The sequence below is a fragment of the Tyto alba genome, unplaced genomic scaffold (genome assembly GCF_018691265.1).
Source record: "Tyto alba isolate M040663 unplaced genomic scaffold, T.alba_DEE_v4.0 Super-Scaffold_7, whole genome shotgun sequence".
NCBI classification, from domain to species: domain Eukaryota; kingdom Metazoa; phylum Chordata; class Aves; order Strigiformes; family Tytonidae; genus Tyto; species Tyto alba.
Window position 1 is genome coordinate 32,776,466 of NW_024881328.1, and position 27,169 is coordinate 32,803,634.

Consider the following 27,169-nt stretch of genomic DNA (forward strand, 5'->3'; position numbering starts at 1 on the left):
CCTGGGCAACCTGTTCCAGTGCTCAGTCATCCTCACAGTGAAAAAAGTATTTCCTTATGTTCAGACGGAACCTCCTATGTTTCAGTTTGTGCACATTCCCTTTTGTGCTGTCACTGGGCACCACTGACAAGAGCCTGGCTCAATCTTCTTTGCACCCTCCCTTCAGATACTTATATATGTTGATAAGGTCCCCCCGAGCCTTCTCTTCTCTAGGCTAAACAGCCCCAGCTACCTCAGCCTTTCCTCAAAGGAGAGATGTGCCTTAATCATCTTTGTGGCCCTTTGTTGGTATGTCGATGTCTCTCATGTATGAAGCCCAGAACTGGACATGGTACTCCTGTGCTTAGTGGAAGGGAAGGATCACCTCCACCATCGTGCTGGTAATACTTTGCCTAATGCAGCCCAGGATACCATTAGCCTTCTTAGGGCAAGGCACATTTCTGGCTCACATGCAGCATCGTGTCCACTAGGACCCCAGGTCTTTTCCTGCAAAGGGGTGTTCCAGCTGGGTGGCCCCACCATCTGTCAGTGTATGGGATTGTTCCACCACTGTGCCGAGCTTTGCACTTCTTGTTGACCTTCATGAGGTTCCTGTCAGCCTGTTTTTGCAGCCTGCAGAGGTCCCTGTGGATGGCAGCATGACTGGTGGATCAGCCACTCTGCTTAATTTTGTGTCATCCGCAGCCTTGGTGAGGGTATGCTCTGCCCCATCATCCAAGTCATTATTGAAGATGTTAAATGGGATTGGATCCAGTATGAACCACTGGGTATGCTGCTTGCTACTGAACTCTAACTAGACTTTGTTCCACTGATCAGCACCCCCTGGGCCTGGCCATTCAGCCAGTTTTCAGTCCACCTCACTGCTCATCCAGCCCATACGTAACAGCTTGTATAGGAGGACCTTATGGGAGACAGTGTCAGAGGCCTTGGTGAAGCATAGGCAGGCAGAGTCTACTGCTCTCCCCTCATCAACCTGCCAGTCATTTCACCAGGGAAGTTTATCAAGTTACTCAAGCATGACTTCCCCTTGGTGAATCCATGCTGACTACTGATGAATCATAAACTTAGAAGATAAAGTCCTGGGACTCTTCTCTATCTGCCTGTTTTTTGCACATAAAAACTTTATGTTCCTATACGTAATGTTCTAGTTATGTCTTGTAGTATGGCCTTTGCTGAATTACCATGTAAGGAAACTTAAATGGAGTGCTTGTCACATGTATTAGCCTCCTAGTCTGTACATTTGTTGTACAATTGTTTCATTTTCAAGTAGATGACTGAATTAAAAAACACACTCTTTTCCTTTAGAAAAGGAGTTACATTCAAAAGAGGTGGTAACCCGTTGTGGCCTGAATAACATGTTTTCTACAAAGGCCTGTTTCATTGATGAAATGAAAGCTCTTCTCATTGTTAGAAATGCACAACTGGGCTTTCTTTTTAGTGAAAGAAATAGTGTATTCATGTGCTTGGTTTGGTGCTGCTTGCAGCATTAATTTCAGAAATTATCTGAATATTTAAATTTCCTGCACTGAAAGTTCTTATCAGGAATGCTGCCTGTTTTCTTTTTAATTTTCTTTAAGACATCTAGAAAACAAACTAGTCTGTTTAACACTAGTTGTGATTTGAGACAGCTTGAAATTTCTGTCTTTTCAAAAGGCCTTCTAAGGAAGGAGATGTGTTAGAAAAATGCATTGTCTAGATAATAGCTGATAATCTTCTTACCAAGACAGCTGTGCTTGTATTCTTGCCAAGTAAGGTAAGTTATACTTGTAAAAAAATGATGTGAAATTGGGGCACGATAAAAGCGTGAACTTAATGTGTGTTTGTTTCAGAAACCAAACACCCTGTGCCTGAGGAACCTGGCAGCTGACAGACTTGAAAATGCTGCTTGGCCCACTCAGCACTGGAGAAGGGAGCAGGATACAGAATGAATCAGTGTGTAGAAGGCCGACCCAGTTAATGGTGACATTACAAAGCTGAACTGTTGAGTCACCTATCAGTGCATGAAAGTATAAGGAAATTTCTTAATTAAAAGCAAGTACATGCATTTTGATGTAAAGATTCTTATCTGGTTAGCCTGTGTAGCGTTAGACCTAATAAATAAGGGCTAGGCTATTACATAAAGTAATAAAAGAATCAATCATTTCATGTGACAGTGCTAGTTTTTGTTGCTTTCACAACACAAGAAGAAGATAAAGAATGATTTTTGACCCAAACAGACCTGTGACAAAACTTGCCTTCCAGTGAAACGAAGACCACCTTTGAGACAAGTGTGAACAGAGGCTTCCTGTGACAAACACATTTGCGTCCAGAGTCAGTAAGTCAGCATACCTGCACTGACCGCAAGGGATTCGTACTTCCTTTAGAGTTATGGTAGACTTGATAGTAAATAGACTCCTTTTTATTTTTTAAACTGGCACTGATAGGTGCTCAAGCTCGTTCCAGTGTTCTTTCAGAGTGGCTGTAAAGGTGAAATAGGCATGCAAGTTCTGGCCTCTAACTTCCTTCCTTTCTGTTGACACAGGTGAACCCAGATCTCTTCATTGTCTTTAAAAATCTCTTCTGACTTACAGTAACAGCGGGATTGTGTTGGACATTTTTGCTGTTACTATGGTGGCTGTTCTAAAGCAAGTTTCAGAGTGATCTTTCCTTGATGGTCAGTAGTTCCACTGTGATATGTGCAGAAGACTCATCTGACTAAACACATGCTTCTTATAGCAGAGCATGTTCCTGAGAATGATTTTTGCAAACAATATATAAATTATTACTCTTCTTCTGGGGAAGAAAACATTATTTACTCCTGTCTTTACTTTGATTTTTGTACATTAATTATTCCATACTTAAGAGATACGCGTAACAAAAGCTGACTTGATAAAGATCATTCTCCCCCTCTACTTCACTCTTATGAGACCTCCCCCCCTTGCAGTGCTGTGTCCAGCTCTGGGGCCCCCAGTATAAAAAAGGACATGGACCTGCTCACGCAGGCTCAGAGGAGACCACAAAGATGCTCAGGGGACTGAAGCACCTCCCTTATGAGGCCAGGCTGAGAGAGTTGGGGTTGTTCAGCCTGGAGAAGAGAAGGTTCTGGGAAGACCTTATAGTGGCCTCCCAGTGCTTAAAGGGGGCTACAGGGAAGATGGGGAGAGAGTCTATCAGGGGGTGTGGGGATAGGATGAGGAGTAACGGGTTTAAACTGGGAGAGGCTAGATTTAGATTAGGAAGAAATTCTTCCCTGTGAGGGTGATGAGGCCCTGGCCCAGGGTGCCCAGAGCAGCTGTGGCTGCCCCCTCCCTGGAAGGGTTCAAGGCCAGGTTGGACGGGGCTGGGAGCAACCTGGGCTGGGGGAAGGGGGCCCTGCCCGGGGCAGGGGGTTGGGACTAGGTGATCTTTAAGGTCCCTTCCAACCCATTCTATGAATCTGTGATTTAAAACCCTTAGACTTGAATTTTGATGACTAAAACCTTTTTTCTGCATAAATTGTCAATTATCAATCATTATCAATTTTCCCATTATTAGAAACCTCCATGAGAAAACTTTACTTACTTCATTAAAAGTCTACAATTTGTGATCAACTGTTTTATGGACAACTATAGTGAGACCACGAAGGGTAAATGTGAGAGAACTTTATAAACACATATATGTATTTTTGTTTTTAAAAAAATAGAGACAAAAGAGATTTTAGATGAAGTGGAGTACAAGGAAAGGTATTATGTGGGATTAAGTTCCAGTATATACTTCTAGTGTTCAGCTGAGATTGCTGAAACTGCTGGAGTGATTTAGGAATACAGCTTTGAGAGATGAATTTAGGCATTTCACAAGCTGTGATTCCATTGCTTTCAAACATCTTGTTCCATTTTCATGCTAGTTAATGTTTTTCAGCCTGTCATCTGAAGCCTCTGGGGAAGAAAAAAAACCCTTTCTGAAATCATTTTTAAAGCAATACTCAATTCTGAGAATTTTAATTTTTGTGCACACAGGAGTTACTACAATCATTGTACTTTCAAACATTATTTATTTGCTCAAATCAAAACATACAAAGCATGCCAATAAGTACTTTGGTTAAAAATTAAAGGACTGCTTTTTTCGCATTCGAAACAAAACATCTGGTCAGTAAAATACCTCACGGAGCATAGTATTTCAGCTTAAGTTTTGTTAATTCCATGGAGTAAACCACATTGTTATCTACTGTTTAATACTTTTGCCTCTGCTTGAAGGGAGGAAAAAATGTATTTTTGATTACTGGCACTCTAGAATTTGAGGCAGGCATCAATGTGGATGTCACTGAAAGCTTCAGAAAATGAAAACTTAGTGATAAAAATGTTACCTGTGGCATTTTTTCCTTCCTGTATTTTACTGCATCACTCATCTTTTTTTGTTGTAGTGATGGGCCAATCCTTACTAAACTTTTTATTACATAACAATATATGAACTATATGATACTGAATGCCTGTGTTCTGTTGACTTGGCTGGTAATGATGGGTTATTTTTTTTTAATGGTCTCCATTTTTTAAATTGCTTTTAGTACAGCTCTGAAACAGATGCTGGAGTACTCACATATTTGTGTGTACTCCCTTCTTCATCCTTTTGCCATTTTATTCTTTTGATCTTATTTTTATCTCTAAAGTTAGATTTAGATTGTTTTGTTAGGTATGACTGGGATTTCAGATGAAAGTGAGATGCTAACCAAACACAGGAAGGCAAAAAACTGAGTTTTAAACCATTTTTTTCCACTGTGTCCTCAGAAATGCTGATTAAAATCAGCTGGTATTGCTTTTATGTAAATAAATTGTGTTTAACTGGTCACTGCAGGAAAAGAAATAAATGGGAAAAAGGGAAAAAGCATAAGAAGTTCTTAGTTCTCTGTGAAGAAAGTTCTTCTGATAATCAAAAATAGTATATACATAAGAATTGTTTATAATGTTCCTAATATTATCAACCTATGTCTTTCCTCTGCTGAAGAGTACAAGCAGGTGTGCCATTTCCAGTACCCTAATCAAATAACCAAAACCCAAAACCTCACCCTCTAGCAAAAAGAATTGCAATGCCCAACAGTGTATGGCAGTGTGCGCTGGATGTGCCACTGCCTTCTGTATATATAGTTTCTGAGTTGAACGATTCAGTATTAAAGAGAAATAGCAAGGATTCCCTTTGGCATGTTTTCCAGCTAGGCTGTTACATATTATAGCCAGTACAGTGTACAGCTTGTTTGAATCTCCCTAAGATATGTTGAGTATGAGGGTATTTCTCATTTCAAAACCAAAACCAGGCTTTAGTACTGTTTTAGAAAATGCACTGGGAATTCCAAGTAATGCTGAATTTTCTAGAGCTGGACAAAGCAAAAATACCCTACTGGTTCTTTGCTTGTGGTATTTTAACAAAGGGGCTTTTATAGTTAAAGCTTTATATGTAAACTCTTATAATGCTTTTATGTACACTTCACATGGTTGGTTACAGGCCTGAATCAGAACTCATTTATAGGGATTTTCCAGCAGGCTAACTCCACTGTAAACTGGAGTGCTACCTTTTATGTGTTGCTGTGAAAACACACCACAACCTCTCATTTAAAATTCACAACCTACCTAACACAGCAACAGCTGTTTCAGATCCCACTGAAATCCAAACCTGGTCACAACAAAGTATTGTTAGTTGTACTGACCATATCAGTAGTTTAGTTAGATGGGTCAAAGCATCAGATTCATAATGCAGGCAACACCCATTGACTACCAAGGAGATGGAAAGAGATTTTTATTTATATTTTCTTGTATTCTTTAATTTACTGAAGGGGGCAGGCGGGGGCAGGTTGTTTAAATCCTTTGTCTATTGTGCACAAGAGAGGCTGATGCATAATGTGGCACCTGACAAATCTGGTTGCTGTTGTGGTTTTGACACCCCAGCCCAGTCATTAGAATTTTGCAGGAATGGTTTTGCAAGCACAGCTGTGCTCTGCATGTTTCGTTGGAGCACAGGTCTCCCTGCTTTGCCTAAAGACAAGCACCTGCATTCACTTACTGATACACATCAGTTAATTTAAAAGGTAAGAAGGAATACCTGCCTCAACAGCAGTGAAGGGTACATGCTGCTCAAAGCGATTTTAACTACTCTTATTGGCAGGCCTCAAAAGGGTATCAAGCATTTTCTACTGGAAGACAATCTCGGTGAAGTAACAGCAAAGCTGAAATTCAGTTTGCTATAGCTGCAAGTACACGGCAATCGCTTAAAAACGCACGCCACAGGTGCGATCCATTCCCTGGCGTGGATCGGCGAGTAAACTGCGTGCCTTCCATCGGCACCACCTGAGCCCGACACCCGGCTGAAACTTCATCTGGGCCCCTCCCCAGCCGCAGCCGCGGCTTCGCTAGTTGGGCTCGGTGGCAGAAAGCGACTCGCTGCTCCGCTTCGAGCCCGGGCGGCTCCTGCGCCGCTGAGGCAACGCCTTCCCCGCCGCCGGGCCCGGCGGTGCGGCTGAGGGCGGCGCGCGCTGCGCCAACGGCCGCGCTCGCGGCTGCTAGGGAACGGCGTCCCGCCGCGCCGCCTCGCCTCGGCCGCGCGGACATGGGCAGCCCGCAGGTACCGGCGGCTGAGGGGGGTGCGTGGGGCAGGGCGCTCGGGGGCTTGTTCCGATCCGAAAAAGGGGGGGGGGGGGGTGCCTTTCAAGCCTTAAATAACAAGCTGGAATTAAGTTAAAATGAGTGGTAGGCCCGGTGGGGCAGCCGTGTTTGTAAAGGCTCAGCGTGCTGTCCTGTAAGTTGTAGGTTGGTCGTGGCCGATAGTCTCCAGAAAAATCGAACTGTGGTGCCTGTGGTGTGAATTCCTTAAACTAGATTTTTAGAAGCAACGTAGTCCTTCTTGCAGCTGCCCAGATTTCCTTTAATTACGTTATTACTGCAAATGTAAACAGATGTTTCTGGTTTGGGCTGCTGTTGCTGCAGCATTTTCAGAGTAACTTTCTCCAAAAAGTATCCCGTTATAAACCACAGAAATTAATTTCAGCCTTTAGCTTGTTACAAAAAGTTATAAGTCCTTTGACTATTTTTTTTTTTTTACTTGGGATTAATTTGGGGAGGAGTTTGTTTTTTTTAAAGGTGAAGAGATTTTAATAAACTCAGTTTGTTTTCAGAATTACAGGAAGCTTAAATGCTGAAGACACGTGCCAATAGAAGTTTCTAGCTACAAATGTGGTTTTAAGTCATTAACCGATGTTAATTTGTATTATTTCTCTAGTGGTCTGATTGGGTTTGTCACTGAAACTGGGAATAAACCTCTTAACACCAATGCATCATTAAGAAGCAGGCATTCTCTTTATTACATTGCTGGATGCATGAGGGATCACTCCACCTAGCGTGCATGCCTTAAAACAAAAGTCCATTCTTTATATACCTTAAAGACATAAAAATACATTTTTCCGAAAAGTCCCCACCTCTCTGCCTAATGTCTGTATTTAAATAACACTGCCATTGCAAAACTACACTGCGTGTGTGTGGGCGTCTCAGGTGGTCATCGGTGGTTGTTTAGGGAGTTAGCCCCCCCACTCCTTTTTCCCTTTTATGGTCATAAGTCTCATGAGGACAATTTCTTCTCCTTGAATGTTTCCCAACTCTGTTGTCTGGCCAAGCTGTTCTTCCTTATCAGACTTGTTTGAGCGGACCTGCTAGGATGTTCCTATTCTCAAGGTTAGGATATCTTCTCTATACACATTACTTAGTTATTGGCCTTGTTAAATTTAAAGCTAACCATTGTTTAGTAAAAGAGTTTCTCAACAGGTTGTAGTTGCTTAATGTAGTTATAAGGAAGAATCTGCCCTTTTAAATCATGTTGTTCTATTAGTAAGTCAATCCTGTTCTTTCAGTCTCTTCTGGCTTTGATGTCCTGATTCAGATGTGTTTAACAGAATGTGTAAGGTATCTTAAGTGACTTCCTTCAGCGACTTAAACATTCACCAATTTTTTTTCAGCTGTTACCTCAAGGTGCATGTTAGAGGCTATGAGTTGGCTGCTTATAACTATCTGAGATAGTCCTCACTGTCCAGGACTCCCTTTTTAGTACATCTTATTGCCTGTAGTAAGTTTCAGTATAGTATTTTAAAATATTGGTACTGTCTTCAGTGGAATTAGTTTCAACACTGAGTTCATCAGTACCAGCATCTCAGAGGTATAAATTGTGGTGCTGAAATCTATGTTTTTCAACAAAAGAAAACATAAAAAAAGCTGTAATATGTTGTATATGAAGACAAGCTATAGTCTGAGTAATTTTTGTAGCACTATTATTTGTAAAAATAACCCTGTTTGTTATTTGTTCCTAACCAGGAATCTAAGAATTAAGACTGTGGACCTTGTCACTGAGAGAAAGAGATAATTCTCTCCTAGGAATTCAAAACCATGATCTCCTATAGATTTTATTTCCCATCCGTTCCCTTCAGTGGGTAGTAGATAGTAATCACCAGCTGCTTTAGAATCTGGACTTGAGAAATAACAAGCTTTATACCTCAGTCTTATTCCACAAGAAATGGTGAACAAACAAATTCAGTCGCCTAAGGTGACTGCCTCGGCCAGCTCTGGTCCAGCAGCTGTAAAGCTGTTGACAAACCAGAGTCCATCAGATCACCACTGAGATGGTTAGGGGGCTGGAGCGCTTGTGTATGAAGAGTCTGAGGGAACTGTGCATGTTCAACTTGGAGAAGAAAAGGTGGCAGAGGAATGTAATTGCTCTCTTGTGCCAGAACTAGAGAGAAAATGGTGCCAGATTCCTCTTGGTGCTGTGCAGCATCAAGAGGAGAGGGAACACTCTCAAGTTACATAGAGGGAGACTCTGACTAGGCTTAAGGACAACATTCTTCACTGTGCGATGTTTAAGCAGGGAGGAAGGTTGCCCACGGAGGCAGTAGTTTTACAGAACTTCCCATCTCAACTGGACGAGGCCCCCGTGCAATCTGACCTAACCTTTTGTAGTTAGTACTGCTTTGGGAAGGAGAGCAGATGATCAGAGGCCCTTTTCAGCCTATTGTTCTTCTATGATTTTATCACAGTGTGTTTGTGTAGAGCTATGTCCAAACCAATCTAAACTCTGTTCATAGGCTACACCGCGTCCGGTAGGCTTATTGGCTTGGTAGGCAGTAGTTTTATGATGTAGTGCAGACACACCGTTAGGAGATGTATTCGTGCTAGTATTAGAAAATACTGGTAGCTGTTACACAGTCTGCGGTAAGAATCATTTTACAGTTGAGTATGTTAGACTACAGAGAAATAAATGCCTTCATATTTTCCCAGTAGAGTTACAGCTGCTCCAATTACTAGACAAAAAACAGGCTTGTAGTGTAAATCTTTCTGTATTGATTACAATACTGCTTTTTCCTCATTTATGCTTAAATAATTAAGTGCTGGGGACAAGTGCCAATAGAAGCTTCTAGCTGTGAATGTGGTTTTAAATCATTAGCTGATACTAATTTGTATTATTTCTCTAGTGGCCTGACTGGGTCGTAGTTGCTAATGTAATTATAAGGAAGAGTATGTCCTCTTAAATCATGTTGTTCTTGTGTTAGTGAGTCAATCTATCATCTTTGTCACTGTGGACTAGGAGACTGGTATGGGCATTAGAATTTCAAGGTGTGAAAAATCTTGCTTGTGCACCATGCCTAATTGGAAGATAGACTGATGAGAGCATTAAATGAGGGACTTGAAAGAGATATGTGGTGGTTGTGGCAAAGTCTTCAGTCACCTTTTCTGTAATTACAAAAAAGCTAGATTAAAACTATTGAAATTGGCCTGCTTGGTGTACTTTCATTCACCTTTCTTGGTGTACTTTAATTCACCAGGAATTTTGATCTCTGTTCAAGGGGGAGGCCAGATGTGTTTAATTTCATTTGGGGAGAGAAAGGGGGAGGATAGGTCTTTTGTTCGTTAGTAGTGCTGCTGATTTTGAAACAATTTACTTAAAACATTTTGTTGTACAATTCCATCTTGCAGCTAGTGGTAGTCACAGAGTTTCTCCCCATCATGGTCAAGGGAAGAACTCTAGAGCTGGAATGAGTTTGCTCCCCTTTCACAAGTTGGACCACAAATTAGTTTATGAAGATATTGCTAACAACTGATAATGTATGTCTATACGTATTTTATCACTGTCAAATTCACGTATTTTGAAGGAGGTTTTCTTTGGAGCCTGATTTTGATTTTTGGCTTACTTGGGAATTGCCAGAGTTTATCCTTGACTGTAAAATTTGTGTAAATAGTTAAGTGCCTAAAACTTGTGTGACTTCTACACCACAGCAACTGTATTGCAAATGATAGCCAACCCAACTTGTGTAAGGATAGCTCCGGTATGTCTGTACAAGCTTTCTGTGCTTTGCCTTTCCTCTGTTACAGCCTTTGCATAAGATGTAAAGCAGAAGGAGGACGGCTGTAGCACAGACATGCAGTATTACTGCAAGTGCAGCTGCATGGGAAGAGGTGGTGTGGGCAGTGCCAGGAGTATTGGTGGTAGTGTGAAACAGAGAAGAAACAGCATAGCCAAAGGCAGTTATGTTAGAGTCAATTTTAAATAATTTTACAGCTAGGTTGTCACGTTTGTTCATAGGAAGGTGCTGTACCTTGTGAAAATGTTCTAGCTGGAGTCCTGGTCATGGTCAGAGGGTGGTTTTGAACAGACAACTTTGTCTGATGCTGATGGATCAGCATTGTGGAAAACCAGAGAATACTGGACAGCCTTCAATGAAAATTTATGGATTAGAAAAAAAGGTCTATTTTGTGTTTTGAAAAAAACCTGAAGAACAGGAATCAAATTATTTGTTTATTTGTAGTGTTTCATGGTATCTTGTAATGTTTTAATGTCTGTCTTGGTAAAAAGGTAACACAAATGCTTCCTGGCCTAAAATTAATTTGTTAAAGCTGTGATTTTTTTTTCAAAGGCATTTGAGAAAGTTGAATTCTACATGGAAACACTCCAGGAAGAATAGGGGAAGTGATAAGAAATTGTACGTGTAAAATTTATTACAGGAGATAAAAATGGAACTGTAGCTAGATTACAAGTTTAGGTATTACTGAAAGTCTAATATTTGTAGTAGCTTAAATATCTAGTTGTGATTTTCCTTTTTTTTTTTTTTTCAAGCCCAGTCCAAGTGGCAAAGGGAAGTTGGCAAAGAGAGCAGTGAGCTTACTACCACAGTTGTCTCAGGTAGTTTTGCTGGCTTTATTTGTAAGCTTTCTTTTTCAGATATGTGTCACAGCGTGGTTCTGTAAAGACCATGGTACTCATTCAAATATATGCTGAGGTGTATGTTTGTTCTCTCTGCACTATGTATGTATATTTGTATGTGGAGCATTATTTATATTTCAATATTCGGAAAACAATGAAAGTGGAGTATTTGAACAAGTTTGAAAATATTTAATTAAGCTATAAAACTAGAGATTTTACATCTATTACATGTGAATTTAACATACTTATCTCCAATAGTCTGGATATTTAGAATTTGAGGGAAACATATAAGTAGTAGTGTATTATATGATTTCTATGTTGCCTTATTCCTGATGTGTATTAGGCTATAGTTTCTTTCATTTAATATATTTAAGAAGTCTTGAAGTGTGTGTTAGTAGCACCTGCAACAAGTGTAAAACTAAAATATAAAATATTTATTCCAGGCACGGTCTAAGCCATTGTGGCAGCAGACTTGTACTTCATTCCATCTGAGCAAAGAACAGAAAGATGATGAGTTAGATGAGTTTACTCTAAAAAATGAGTCTTCACCTGGTAAGGTTAATACTTTTAGCACAACTAAAGAAAACCTTTCAGAAGCAAAATGTGTATGATACATTTGAACTTATTTTTTTAAACTTAATTTCAAAATGTATTTTCTGTAAGGAGAATATCTGAAGATGAGATGCAAGAGACACAAGATGCAGGATTCTAGAGATAATGAAGGAGGTGGTGGGCCATCAACTTCTACATTGAAGATCAGCAGTTGTCTGAAAAAAAAGCATGAAAGCTTCAGAAGTGCTCTTGTTGACATTATATTGTGAGTTTTGTTCTGGTTTGGGCTGAAATACAGTTAATATTCCTTTTCAGGGACTAGATGAGTGCTGTGTTTTGGATTTAGCTTTGGGTTTGGTATGGGAAGAATGCTGATAGCACACTGATGTTCTCAACTGCTACCGAGACTTCAAGGACTCTCCGACTCTCCATGTCCTGCCCGTGCGCAAGGGCACAGGGAGCAGGGAGGGAGCACGGACAGCGCATCAGACCCTAACTGGCCAGTGAAATATTCCATATCATGGCACGCCATGCTCACTATATAGAGGCGGGGTGGCTGGGAAGGAGCTCTCTCTCGCTTCCGGGATTGCGATTGTGGGATCTTGGTATTTCGGGGTCGCTGGCTGGGAACGGGCTGGGTGTTGGTCACCAGGTGGTGAGCAATTACGTTGTGCATTGCCTTTTATATATTTCCTTTTTTTTCCTATTATCATAATTGTACTTGTTTTATTGCTATTATTAAACTGTTCCTATCTCAGCTTGTAAGTCTCCCTTCACCCCTCTAATTCCCTCCCCCATTCCCAGGTGGGGAGGGGGAAGGGAGGGTGACCAGCTGCGGGGGTTGGTTGCCGACCAGGCTCAAACCATGACAGTTTCCTTATCTTTAAATATGTGGTTTTGCTTTTTGATAGATGAACCAAACTTTTAAATGCAATCATTTTAAAATTTTGGCAACTGTAAATTGAAAGTGTGCATATGAACATGAACTATTTCACCAATTTTAAAAGCTGAACCTTATCAGGTACAAGGCCAACTTCGTCACATACTTCAGTGTTCTTTTTGAATCAGAATGTCTCGTGCTCATTGCAAAGTTTTGCCAGTTACCTTTTTTGTTTTGTTTGTTCACAACTGACATGTAAGATGGCTATGTATTACTTATGACAGTGAAATGCATCTGAAGTATGTGGTGCATACTCTTTATTTTGTTTGTTTTTTTTGTCTCAGGCAGCAAGACCTTACTGAAGAGCAGCTTTCATCTGCTGATGGAACCCAGCCTCCAAAAGGAGATTCTTCTACACCAATAGAGAAAGACATTTTGGTAGTTAAAGCTTGCTTTCTAGAGTATTAAATTAAATACAGTGCCACTTATATATTGTAAATATTGACAAGATGATTGACAGAATGAGAGATGACTGACAGTGACATATTCTTCCACTACTGATGTTACATAATATATTATTTACAGTGTTACAGTTGAATGTATGGATGATTCAAAGAATTGCAGAATGGAATAGTAACTAGAAGATGACTAATGTCAGGAAGTAGTAAATCTTTTCTACACTTGCTCAAGGTGAGAGTAACTTGCAAGGGAGGGTGCACTGTTTTGAGCAGATAAAGAGAATTGTCTTATGGATTCTGTGTTACCCTCATCTAAGGACTAGGATGTTCTTCATTCTCATTCTGGTTTAACATACCTTGTATGACACAGTTGTACACACAATTTTGTGATTTATGTGTCTTTAAAATAGATTAAGTGCATTTTGGAATAAATTGATTGAAATAGATTATGTGTTACTTCCTGACGTTGGTAATCATCTAGTTGATATTCCATTTGGCATTTCTTTGAATTTGGGCTGATCTGTTTCTTCATCTGCGTTTCCTTTAATGATAATTAGGTTTCACATGCCTGTTTAAATGCTGGCACACAAGCAGATGTACTTATTTGTGGTTATACATTCATATTCTAAGCATTTAGACATTTCATATCCACATAAAACTCTGCAGAATGCATGGCTTTGATTTTGAATATATGGTCCAGCCCCAGAGCTAATGGATAGTAATAGCAGCACTAGAATGCTGAAGTAAATGAATATGTAGTGAAAATTTATTTAAGGAAATGGTTGGTACTGGGACAGTGCAAAGGAGAGGCATCTCACCAGAATTGTAGAGCTGTAAAAGCAAAACCAAAACAAAAGCTGGATTTCTGTGAGTTATGTCCATTCTTCAATGGAATTTTTGTTACTTAGCTCTTATCAGAGAAGTGCAATGAAGCTTATGCAACTATACCCTGGTTTTCTATCTCAACAGCTTTTTGTTGTTATTCTACATACCAGTGTTTGTCAGGCTGTTGAAGGTATTTATATCAGATTTAGTGATGTGTATGCAATTTACAACATAAATCGGTACTAATTACAATTATTTGTACTAAATAAGCCCATATTTCTAGGTAAACTTGTAGTAGCAATGACTGTCTGGTACTGGATTTAACCAATGCATCTTACTCTCTTATCCTGCAGAAATACTACTATTACATTCGCCATGGAATTGATACAGCAAATGTGGCCCCAATGGATGAATTGTGGTTAGACCACATCTTAGCTTTAATTCCACAACATCTGAAAAAACTTGATGAAAGTATACGTTCACTGACTGATGAAATAAAAGAAGACTATCTTCTGAGTGTAAAAAAGGCTATAGGTAGATTTCTAGGAGTTGCATTTTCTCCTAAGTTGCTAATATTCAGAAGCTTCCATTGTTGAGTGAAGTTCACTGTTGAGAGCAACCACTGTGGAAGAGTTATATAAAAGTACTCTCCTGGATGTTGGAGGAAGAAGAATACTCAGGTTTTTTTACCCTTGTAATGACCAAAGATAATATTCATTGTTTTTGATCTTTCAACACTTCAAACCATTATTTTATTTTATAAATCCCTACTTATAGTACAGCTTTTTCCTAAATCCCTTTCAATGTACGTGTGGATAAAACATCATCTCAATGAGTTTTGCATTTGGACATTTTGTTGGAGACATTGAGTTGCTGGAGCATGTCCAAAAACAAGTAATGAAGCTGGTGAAGGGTCTAGAAAACAAGTCTTATGAGAAGTGGCTGAGGGAACTGGGGTGGTTTATCCTGGAGAAAAGGAGGTTGAGGGGGAGACCTTATCGCTCTCTGCAACTACTTGAAAGGAGGTTATAGCGAGGTGGGTATTGGTTTCATCCCAGGTAACAAGCAATAGGACAAGAGTCAATGGCCTCAAGTTGCACCAGCGGAAGTTTAGCTTGGATGTTAGAAAAAATTTCTTCACTCAAAGAGTTGTCAAGCATTGGAACGGACTGCCCATAGAAGTGGCAGCCACCATCCCTGGAAGTATTTTAAATGTGTAAGCAGTGGAGTTTAGGAACATGGCTTAGTGGTGGATTTGGCAATGTTAGGTTTTACGGTTGGACTTGGTGATCGTAAAGGTCCTTTCCAACCTAAGTGATTCTGTGATTCTACTCCTTTGCTAAGCTTATTTCAGCTTTTCTTTTCTTTCTTTCTTTCATACTTGTTTCAGTTGACTTCGTTTTAAGAGACACCAGGGAAAAAGATGAAGACAAAGATTTTCTTCCACCTCATCGTGCAGAGTAAGAAAATATATTTATTCAAAAGCACTGGCTAGAGAACAATGAGGTAGAATAGCATGTATAAGGAACAGTCTTAATAGCAGTAGTCAGTGTTAGCTGTAAGTAAAACTTACTAGTTATGCAAATTCAAATAATGATTATACAGCATCTGTGGAAATATATGTCTACCTTGAAAGGTTGTTTGGAATTAATTTTTTTTAACACTACTTAACTGGTAAGAAGTCTCACAATTAATCCCACAGTGTTTGATAATAGCAGGCCAAATGCTTATGTATAAACTGCATTGTAATCAATGGAACAATACCATGTTCCACACAGATTTCACTGAAGCGTGATCTTATTTACAGATTGACAGTTTGGCTCAATACATACAGGTTTAAGAATGTAATAAATACAGACTCTTTTGTTCCTCAGAACAATTCAGCAATACGTAGTATAAACAGTGATAGATGCCTAGCTTTTCTGGTTGAGTTTTCTAGTATGTAACAACCTCTGTACTGGAGTGGATAGATGTGGCCTTTGTTCAGAGTAATGGACTATCTTTGTTCCATTCACACTTGCCTTATAAAGTCTGCAGTCTAATGAAAGCAAGTGTAGTGCTACTTCTGAGGTCGTATGTCTGTCCAGTGTGGATCAGCCTACCTAGTATCAGCTCCCTTAGAACATCTAATTCTTCCTGAGATACATCAGTGAAGAGGTACATCATTCATAGGTACAGCCAAAGCCTGGTAAAATAAATTTGCCTTGTAGAGAAATCTTACAAATGCTGAAGAAGCAGAACATTTCCACTGATAGGAGCCAGGCTCTCTATGGGGGGTAGCATTACCGAGTCATTTTGAAAATGGAAAAGGTTTTGTTATAAATAATTTCTGGCCTGTGGTTTGAGGTAGATGCTTCTAGATATCAAATGGTAGGCATTCGAATATAATAGAAGGGGTGGTTGTGACAGATGTTACTTAAGCAATTTGCATCTTAAAAAGATACGTAGTATACGATGAGTTTATCGTTGTTATTGTATTCCCTGGGTAAGAGGCCATCCTACATCTGATTCTTTGTAGATCTTCTATATCTCCTAGGAGCTGTGTAGGACATCACAGTAGTTTGTGTATAAGCTTATGCCACACGCTTACATGCAAATACAAAGGTACAAAATTCTCCTAGTAGAATAATCATTGGTAAAACAGTTTTATTCCATTAACAGTATTTGAAATACATATTTCTTTAGGAGAAAGTTTCATAAGATAGATGTGAAAAAACTTGAAGTTTTTTAACTTCCTGTAGCTACTTTTTCTGTCTCCTATAGAATACAGATGAGAAATACATAAAAGTTTTATATAAAAATTATTTTTTAATAGGAGCTCATTATGAAAATGAGAATGAAATTGTTACCAATAAATGTGAAATTTGTCAGGACTTGTTTTACTTTTCCCTTGCAGCCTAAAGGTTGCAATGTATACTATTTAAGTTGCGGTGCTTAATATTTTAATAGTAAAATCACACTGCCTGTAGAAAATTAAAACAATTTTTAAAGAAAAAAAAAGAAAAAGCTATGAGTGTATAAAACACCCCACCAAAATAGCTTAGTGTTTTTAAAGATTTTAAAGCTGGCCAACTGAATTCATGAAGAGGCTCTAAATTCATGATTTTTTGTAGATTTGAATTGATGAGTGTGAACATAGATACTGCATATGAATTGACTACATACTTTATATATGTGTAATGATTTTATTACATGCTAAATGTAGGGGACCATGAATGGGTTACAATTATCATTTGGCCAATATTTCTCTCATATTCTTTTTTTTTTTTATATACAATGATCAATATTTGCAGACATTTTTTTGCTATCTGAATAATGAGCGGAAAGTTAGATTTATCTCCTGAATTCTGTTCTTTCTGGGATGGAAAACAATTCTCTTAAAGCAAATGTATAAATATTTTGATTCTTAGCACAGCTACATTCATACTACTGTTTCTTGTTAGTTTTGTGTTTTGCTTTTTTTTTTAGACTGCAAATAGTGCCAAAACCTTGGAACAAGTCTTTCTTGTCAGCATGCAGTTACATGAAAGAAAATTTGCATGCAATAAATCCTTCAATGCTTGCTATTCTGAACTTGTGGGAGACCTCATTTAAGTAAGTATTATCTGTACCTCTTAGATTTCAGCTGCTCAATGATTTCAGTATCTATATAGGGAAATAATATATGGTGTCATCTTAAGATTTCCAAGTTGCCCTATTGAATATGAGACTGCTACAATATATACATCTGAACACTGATCATGGATATGATGACTTTGTTCAAAAGCCAATTATCCCAAACATATTTGTCTGCATTCCCTCTAATGTTAAGCTCTGAAGAGTTTCTGCCAACTGTTCCACTGTAGAGGTCAAACTTTTTCTTCTGTACTTCCCCAGAAATCACAGGGAATGCTTTGCCGTCTTGATTCCTTTTGGTATTTAGGCATTTTTAAGCAAGAAGCTACATGTGAAAGTTGAGTAGCTTAGTTGTTTTGTACTTGATTTGCATTAGAGCTTGGGTGAAAATGCTGTCTAGACCTGGCAATTTGTGAGTTTGTTTTTTGGCTTGTTTTGCTCTACAGCCTGTTCCACTGACACTTCAGTTTGAGACACCATGTGCCTTGTACAGAAAGGCTACAGAATGGAGTTGCTGTACTCTTTCTAAGCCCTCTTTTTTTTTTTTTTTTTTAATTTCATTTTCTCTTCATTGTCTTAGAGACTCAGGCGAGCTTCCTGCTTCTGACATGTTTGAAAAGTTATTATTTTTGGATATTACTTCCATTTTTTTAAATAGTCTTTCTTGCTTTTAATATAGTCCCTTAATCTCTGTTTAAATTTGACACTACTTTTTTGGTCTTTCCCAGGTCAGGAATATTCAAAACAGTCTGTCTCCCAAGAAGAGAAGGGTTGCTGTCTTGCTTAGCAGGACATTTATGTTTTTTTCTCTTACCTGATCAACAAGGGAAGAAGGCATTAGATGAGCTATTATTTTCTGCTTTCCGTATCAGCCCAAACTGCTTGCTTATTTCTTGACTGGTGATACAAAAGAGAATGAACTGACTTGTCTAGGCCAGGTGCTGTAATAAGTTGCAGGGAGTGTTTTTCTATTTTTTAAAATTTTTTGTATTATCTCCTAAGTAGGAGAGAGAATTCAGCTAATGTCTTTTTAAAAATACAAAAACTTAAAATTATTTTGAAGCTAGATTTAGATGTTTTTTTATTTATTTTTACATTGCTTTATTATATTTGTAAAAATCCACCCAGTCCTAGAAAGAAATGCAATTAAATTGATTAAATTGATGCAATTTAACACATTCAGAATTTTTAATATTTCATCCTATATATAATGAGTAACATATACACAAACTCTGATTCTGAAAATAATTAATATGCTCAAATGGAGCAATTACTACTTCAATTTAAGACCATGCATACAGATACTACCACAGTGCTTATATTTACTTGTTCTGAAACAACAGAAACTAATTTCTGAAAATAACATTGTTTTTAAGTGTTTAAAATAGGTTTAAAAACTCCTTGAAATGTGAAATATGAAAAATTTATGGAAATAAAAGAATAAAAACCAAGATACTGTGAATATGCTCCTAAAATATTCGTGTTCTGTTTCAGAAATTTACGCCTTCTTGATACAGAAATATATCACAATAAACAGGAAGCTGAGGACCTCTCATTTTTCCAGAATAAAGTCATGAAGGAAATTGGAAAATCCAAAGTGATTCTATCTAAGAAGTATGATCCAGTGTACCCATATCTTTTTAAGTTACAGGGAAATATTTAACTTTTTTTTTTCAGCTGTTTTTGAAACTCTAACACACATTAAAGAGATGCAGTGTTGTGAAATTCTTTGAGACCTATGAACAAAAACTGCTGTAAATACTGAGCATGTTATCATCATTTGTGCAGTTATCATACTGAATTTTGGTGCAACGTATTTTGTTTACTTCTTAGAGGGGCATTAACAATATATGTCTGTTATGACAAAAGCTTTTATTTTGTGCACTCATTTGTGCTGGATAAATGTGAAAATACAATAGTTCATGACATTTTAGAATATAAACTATGATATTTATTATATATTAAGACTTGCCTCATCCCTACTTCACAAAAAGTGTCTCATTGATAGGAAGATTAACTTAGTATCACTTTAGTAAACAGTATCTATGTAGAACATCTATTGATGATTTTGGAATTTTAGTTTGTATATTCTCAGTTTTGTAGCTGCTTATGAGAGCAGTCTCATCTGCAAGAGTATTAGTGAGATCCATTGACTTTAGAGATTATGACTAAGATTTTCAAAAGTTAAGTATTTGGGTGTCATAATGTTTGTATATTCAGTTTGAGATATTTTAGAAGAAAAGTAGTTTTCTTGGTAGTGCACTCAGTATGCTGTAGTTCAGTTTTCAAATAAAGGATCAAAATTACTGGGTCTTTTTTAGATATTTGTGGCCAAACAATTGTTTGTATGCGTCTGATCTTCCTTTAACCAATAATGCTTGATTCCTGCAGTTACATATTACTGCATATTTACTGTTTCAGGTTTTAGTTAAATAAAACAACTGTTGAGGCCACTATAGTCTTACATACTTGGGGGTTTTTTTATGCTATTAACATTGAAAGTTTTTTCCATACTTGTCTATGATTCTGTTCCATATTGCCTTTATGATTTTCAGATGTATACCTGACCCTGAAGATACCTCTCTGCTTATAACTGAAGGCTGCATGCATCTGTGCTTTCTTCCTTCCTATTTCCCATCAATGCCAGAGTCCATTTCATGTTGGTTAAGGCCAGCTGGGCAGAATTCCCTTTGGATTGCTTTCACATCTTAACATCTATTGAAGTTACAAGGATGCATAACAGACTGCACAATGCCAGGGGCTTATGTGCTCTGCCTTTGAAGCCTTTCTGGCCCAAGAAATAGGAGTCCAAAGCAAGACAGTAAAATTGTCTGTCATAATGTATTACATTTTAAATATGGTTCCATAATAATAGATAATGTTTTCAGAGGCACAATTAGACTTTAAAGATACTGCCGTATGTCATACTTAAGTTAAACTATGGTTTCCCAAGTATACTGCAGGATCTTTTGGCTGCGTGTAATACACATTTATAGCAATTAACTTGAAAATCACAGGTCTATTGATGCTAAACACTTGAAAAACTTAAAAAAATTTGTATTTTTTTAAGGTGGCTTCCAGAAGTGCAAAAAATCTATTACCAAGGTAATAAACGAAAACAAGTACCCAGCGATGCCAGCATCACTAAATTAAAGTCTTTCTTCAGTTGTGCTGCCACTTTAATGACTTGTCAACTGCAACACTTACTTTTACATTCAATTCAAGACTTTACAGATTTATTTGTTCAACCTGCAGTAAGTAGTCTTTCATATGCATAATGGCAGCATTGTTCATCCATGTACATATAATTTGTTTCCTTTCTATTTTGCTCCTTTTGAAAAAAAGTAATAGAAAAGAAATTATGAACTCTGGCATGTGCTTTCTGGGAGAAAAAAAGGAATGGTATTTTAGGAATTCATTATTAAGTAGAGTTAGAGTAGATAGTTTTTTGTCATGAAAGAAGGGAAATATCAACATATTTTAAATCTGGTATCCTCAAGAACATACTGCAGTCAGACGTACAGTAGGAATTCATTAATATAAAAGCCATTTGTATCTTGCACTAGTGCGCTGTCTCTGTAATATCCATTATTACAGATATCTTCACAGATATCTGTAATATCTGTGAAGAAGTCCTCTTTGCTACTACTAGGCATCTACTACATGCTTTGGCAGAATAGTTCTTGTGGGAAAAAAAGAGTAAGAAGGGGTTTCTCTTTCGCACTCACATAATGTCTGTTGTAGAGGTAGATATATCTTGCTGATATTTGAAGTCTTGGAGTGCAACTGGATCTTTGTTTGGCTTTTTGTTAACACAACCATGACATCAAATATCCACAGAACTCCAGCTCCAGATAATATTGATGAAAAAACATACAGAGAATTTAAGGAATTAAGGAATTGTGTTGTGGAAGCAGAGTATATATTTTTCATTCCTACTCCCTTGTAATTGATTTGTGTGCTTTTGAGTTGTGAGCTTTGTCTACTGTACTATTTTCTGTTGTTATTACTAATAGGTACGTATTTTCTAATTTTATCCTTCCTAATGGTGGTCCTATGCTACCTAGTAGTGATAAAATACTTCCTTGTTTCTTAATTAAGTTTTTGTGTAGTTAGGATATATTAGCAGATGTAGGAAGGTTGTGATATGACCGATCCAGATTAAAGATATGATGAAAAATGGTATTATGCCACCAAGGACAAAAGCATACACAGATTTTCATACTGGAGTACATGAGAATCCATACTGCACATATAAACCTCATAATGCTCTGTTTAGTTTTGGTGGATCGGGTCCTTGTTTAGCAAATAAAATTGGATGTAAAACTTCTTCAACTTTTTTTTAAGGTTAGTAGATTCATAGTGACTGATCTAGATGTTGAATATATGTGCTGCTATACGCATAACTCAAACATTGCTACATTTGTGAGGGCTACTTACTGTAAAGCTACTCTGCCTCAGTCTATGCAGACAACTTTAAAAAAGTTGTTCACTGGTGTGTAGAGGATGCCTCGTGCGCCTACTAGAAATGTTGTATTTCATCTTAATGAACACCAGTTTAAGTAAATTTTATGAGAGAAATGCTTCCTACTTGCACAAGTATTTTTGTTAGGATTATGGCATGTCATTTGCAATTAAAGTCCTGACAATTTAAAATGCATATGCTGGAGCAATTCTTAATAATCCTTTCACTTTTCCTGCTTGAGTGAGGTTAACTAATATTTTACTTTCTTTTTTTATGTGTTAGAAATCAGTCCAAGCCTACAAACACCCAGGTTTAATCCTGAGACTAATCCTTGAGAATGATGGTATTAAATTTGAACCTGATTTTAATGACTACGAGGATATATTACTGAATATTTATACTCTTATGATTCAAGCTGTCAGTGATATACCAAGAATTGAGACAAAATTATTTTCTAAGTGGGTAAGATATTACAATACTCATGGATTTTGTTTTATTATTATATTGTTTCTACATTTAGTTCTTATGTATTTTAATGAATAACCCTATTGTCAGAAGTAACATAGTAATATTGTAATACTCTTTCAGGATATTTGAACAATTAGAAATCATCTTAATTTTGTTAATAAAAGGCCTAGTCACTGTTCTGTAAGCAACTATAAAGCCAAGAATCAACTAGTTTCCTCTGTGAGTTATTTTCTACAGCAGTTACTACAAATGTACTACAAACAAAATTAATGCATTTAAATTTTAAACACATTTCTGCAGTACTGTGGAAAACACTGAGTATTTTGATACTGGAAAGGGTACTGGTTTTTTAAATATAGAATCTTTTGAGTAGACTATCATTTACATAAAACTAAACCATAATTTTTAAGCAGTTTATATTTTAGTTCTTTTATGCTTTCAACCAGATTAAAATGTTAGGTCAAACAGGAAACCAGGTTAAGTGAAGTACGTATATTTTGTGAAATAATTAAAAAAAAAAAAAAAAAAGTACCTATTTGGTTTAGAATTGCACGTTACTGTGAGTATATCAGTCTTACTTTTTAATATGGAGAGAGTGAAAGTAATGCCCTGTGTGCTTGTTGATCATTACCCAGAGAGCTGTGGGAAGTGAACATTATTTTTTTCTTGAAGGAATGTAATTTGGACTTTCTGCTGCCCTTTCTGGTTAGCACCAACTTGAATTTTAAGTGAAGATACTAACCCTTGGTGTTTTTGTTAATATACTTTAACACATGCCCAAGAATAAACCTGAGTAGTTTTCTATGCTTTATAAAAGCACTAATCAGTAACCTCTGAAAAGACAAGTCCAAAGGAGCATCTCAAACATGTTTAAATGCCTAAGAGCAACTCTTTAGATCATCTGGGGGGTGTTGCAGGAGTGTTTTCTGTATTTCTAATGTTACAGATTCATGAGTTGATAGCAAAGTTGGCGTTGTGCCAGTGATTCAGGAAAAATAAAATCCATGTAGATTAAATTTAAAATTATTGATAGAATTGTTTTGGATATATAAGTATGTGGACTTCAAGTTTCTGAATGATGCTGTTCTGATTTATCACTTGTTGGAGGCAAGCATCCATAGGGTAAGAGTCAAAAAAATTTGAGATTAGAGTGTAAATAGCTATATCTGTAAAACTAAGTTTGTAATCGGACACTAATTAGAAAAATTTTAAAGTAACATTTAGTTGATTTTTCTATCCTCTTTATCTTTCATGACTTAACTGAGCTACAGACATAACTGTAATTTGAAAATGTGTTTGTTTTTTTGTTTGGTTATTTTTTCTTGTCTGTTTTGTTTTTGTTTTGTTTTTTTTTTTCAAAGCCAAAAGGTGAGTCCTCATCAACTGTCTTGAAGCCTGTCATCCTCGATGAGGTCTTGGATAAACATAAGAAAAGGATCAAAGAAGAGATTATCAAAGAAAGTGTTGCACCTGTGGAACATATTAAGCTGTATGATAAGTACAGCTTCTTGATAAACAAACAAGCTGAACAAGATATTGATCAATTCCTGACAGAGGAACATACCTTTGAATAAATGAAAAGGGAAATTATAAAGTACCAGAAACTTGCTAAGGAAATAAAATATACCTCTAGGAAGGTAAATTATAATGATGTTCATAAAGAGATATGGATATAATTTTAATGTTGATTTTGTATGAAGCATGTTGTCAAAGGTAATGATAGTTAGCTTTGAGACAATTTAAGTGAAATAAAATTCATTTTTTCGGAAAAAGATTTTTTCAAGAGTTAACGTTTCTGGGGTATATTTGCATACTTAAGTGAGGCTTAGTTATTTTTGCTAGAAATTGTTTTGGGACTTCTGAAGGCATTCAGAATATGTTCCTCCTATGTATGAAGGAGTAAGAGAAAGTGTGGGTCCAGCCACCTCCAAATTCCTTCCAAGCATCTAAGGCAGAGAGAGGATCCTTAACGTGAGCCACTTTTTGCCCCTGTATAAGGACATTCTGTGGTATGAATCCTTTCTTTGTCCATTCTGAAAAAACTCAGAAGGCTGAAGTGGTTTTCCTTAAATTGTTTCTCTCCTAGCATTCAGTGCAAACCTCAGTTCTGGAGAAGCTAGTACTTACAGGCCTTTCATGAGGGCTTCTGTGTGCGGAAGTCAAGCTCATTTGTCCTCTAGTCAGAGTGCTGGATTCGGAGACTCACTGGGAGTCAGAGTCCCTTTTAATCCTGAGGAATGTCACATGTCTTGAACAGTAAAGCAGGATGTATCTTAAACATTTTAGATGTATCTTAAACTTGGTAATTTCACCAGACAACATTCACTGTTACAGACAGTAGATGCCCTTCTTTTCTGAGGAATTGGGTTATTTGTCAAGGTAAAAAGCAATAGAAGTATGATATATATGAAGTTCAGTGTGCAGATACAGAAGAACTGTTATTTGCAGCTGTAGGTTTTTCTTCTTCACTTGCAAGTTTTAAAAACATTTTATGGTTTAACTAAATTCCTAGGTAAGATCCCTGAAATTCTGCTTAAGACAGTGAGAGAAAATAGGTAAAAACTATTCAGTGTTCTGACAATTGTATTTGTATTGCAGTATCTACATCTAGGAATGTTTGAATTGCATTGTGATGAATTAATGAACGCTTTGGTAAAGCGAGCAGATAATATTTCTGAAAAAGTTATTTCCAAAATGTTCAAAGATCATCAAGACACAAATGTGAGGTAACTCTCAAACAGAAAATGTTTATTGAAATGTACTTAATTTTATTTTCACTGTTGATTTTTTTTTTTTTAATCCTTAAAAGATATGTTGATCTAATTTTTGCTGTTATAAGTGTATGTGATTTGTCCAAGGATGATTAAAACAACCTATGTGCCAAACTAGTTATTTTATGTATTTTTCAGACTACGTGATGAGTTTGAGAGAATATCAGAAAAAGCCCTTACTACTCCGTTTAATACACAGGAACTAATGGAACTTAAGGTACTATTTTTTTTTTTTTTATTTTTTTTTTTTGTAATAAGACTCCAAGCAAGATGTAGCTGCCAATACTATTATTCTGGCCTTAAGAAGTAGCTTTCTGCTGTCACTTGCCCTGTGCCGTGGCATTACTGGCAAGAATGCTGGTTGGCATGGACTGAAACTCTGTAGGGCACCTGTCTCAAAAGTGGGGGTCTGCAGCTGAGGGGCTGCAGAAGACAATCCATAGGAGTACGTGAAGGAAATAGTTTTTATCTTAAAGTGAGAAAGAAATTAACCTTTACCAATATTTAATATGCAGATTGACACCGATGCCCTCACTCAGTCTATATGTCAGAGGCTCCTTTGTGACATACACGTGAGGTGTCCTGAGGAAAGAGCAGGTGTTCTCCAATGCAGAGGGATTCACAGAGGCACCCTCACTTCTTCATTTGCTTTCAGTGCATTACAGTGTATTGCAGTTTGTGTACCCAGTTAAGTAGATTTACAGGTTACCTAAACTAACCTTATCCTCACAAGATGGGCAAGTGGCTTAAAAAGATTCCCTCAAAGTAACTACAGGTTGAAGGTAATACTAATAATGCGAGCGCAAATGATCAACAAGAAAATGGCAGAGCTGACAGTTCTACACCTCGTATGAGCTCTTCATCCTCCACATTTCAAGGTTAAAAATAATGATGGTCTAATCAGATTTGACAAGTTGGCCAAAAAGAGTCAAAATTATCAGCAAGATTATTTGAGATACAAATTTACACTTGCTATCATTAATGATGCATTTTGCCCGAAATGTCTGTTGTGCCTTGAGATATTAGTTAATGATATATGAAACCATCACACTTAGCAAGACATGTAAAAACTAAGTGTCCAGGTCATGAAGAGAAACCTCTACAATTTTTTCAGTGAAGTTTCAAGTCATGAGATAATTAATCCAGTATTCTACAAATATAATGATCCATGCTTAGAAGACTCAGAAGCCTCCTCTTAATAGTGAAAGAAAAAGCCACATGCCATTGGGGAAATACTTGTTCTTCCTGCTGTGGTAAAAATGGCTGAAATAATAGATGAAAAACAATATGATGACAGACTAAATGCATTTCTTTTGTCAGCAAATACTGTTGGGAGGTGCATGGAAAACATTGCTGAAGATTTGTAGAAACAAATATTAGAACAAGTTATGCAATATGGGGGATTTGCTATACAGCTGGATGAAAGTGTACAGATGATTAACATACCTCAGTTTTTATGGTATTTGCTAGATTTTGTTTCAATAATGCAATACATGAGCTACTACCTTTTTCTGAGCCACTAAAGGGAAGATGTATTCAAGAAAATATATACTCAACAGTAAGTGACTTTAATAAAAATAAAGCTTTATGGAAAAGCTATTCAAGTGTAACCTCTGATGGAGTGGCTTCTTTGACTAGAATAAAAAAAAAGGATTCTCAAGTAAAGTTACAGAGGTACTACCACATGTAAAATTAATTCACTGCATCATTCCTAAACACGCTATGGCAGCAAAGATGTTGGAGCCAAAAGTGCACACAGTTCTACAGGATGTCATCAATGTGGTTAATTTTTATAAAACAAGATCTTTAAATAGTAAAATCTATATAATGGCTTGTATTGAGTAGGGGTGTAACCATGAAAATCTGTGCTGCACAGAGGTTTGCTGGTTATCTTGTGGCAGGCTCCTTGAAAAGAGTTGTTAAAGATGAGTTATGAATTTTTCTTTTACAAAAA

At 37.2% G+C, this 27,169-nt stretch overlaps 1 protein-coding gene across 1 annotated transcript in view; it reads left to right on the forward strand.

Moving 5' to 3' along the window:
• Positions 1 to 6,549: 6,549 nt before the first annotated feature.
• The window catches only part of DNAH7 (dynein axonemal heavy chain 7), a 119,956-nt gene continuing 99,336 nt past the window's right edge, over positions 6,550 to 27,169 (forward strand). Inside the window, 14 exon segments of the mRNA XM_042808455.1 lie at positions 6,550 to 6,564; positions 11,095 to 11,160; positions 11,625 to 11,733; positions 11,845 to 11,998; positions 12,958 to 13,051; positions 14,250 to 14,430; positions 15,287 to 15,356; positions 17,365 to 17,490; positions 19,006 to 19,125; positions 20,582 to 20,765; positions 22,259 to 22,438; positions 23,806 to 24,081; positions 25,043 to 25,170; positions 25,354 to 25,432. Of these exon segments, the coding sequence (XP_042664389.1) occupies positions 6,550 to 6,564; positions 11,095 to 11,160; positions 11,625 to 11,733; positions 11,845 to 11,998; positions 12,958 to 13,051; positions 14,250 to 14,430; positions 15,287 to 15,356; positions 17,365 to 17,490; positions 19,006 to 19,125; positions 20,582 to 20,765; positions 22,259 to 22,438; positions 23,806 to 24,081; positions 25,043 to 25,170; positions 25,354 to 25,432 (1,782 nt within the window).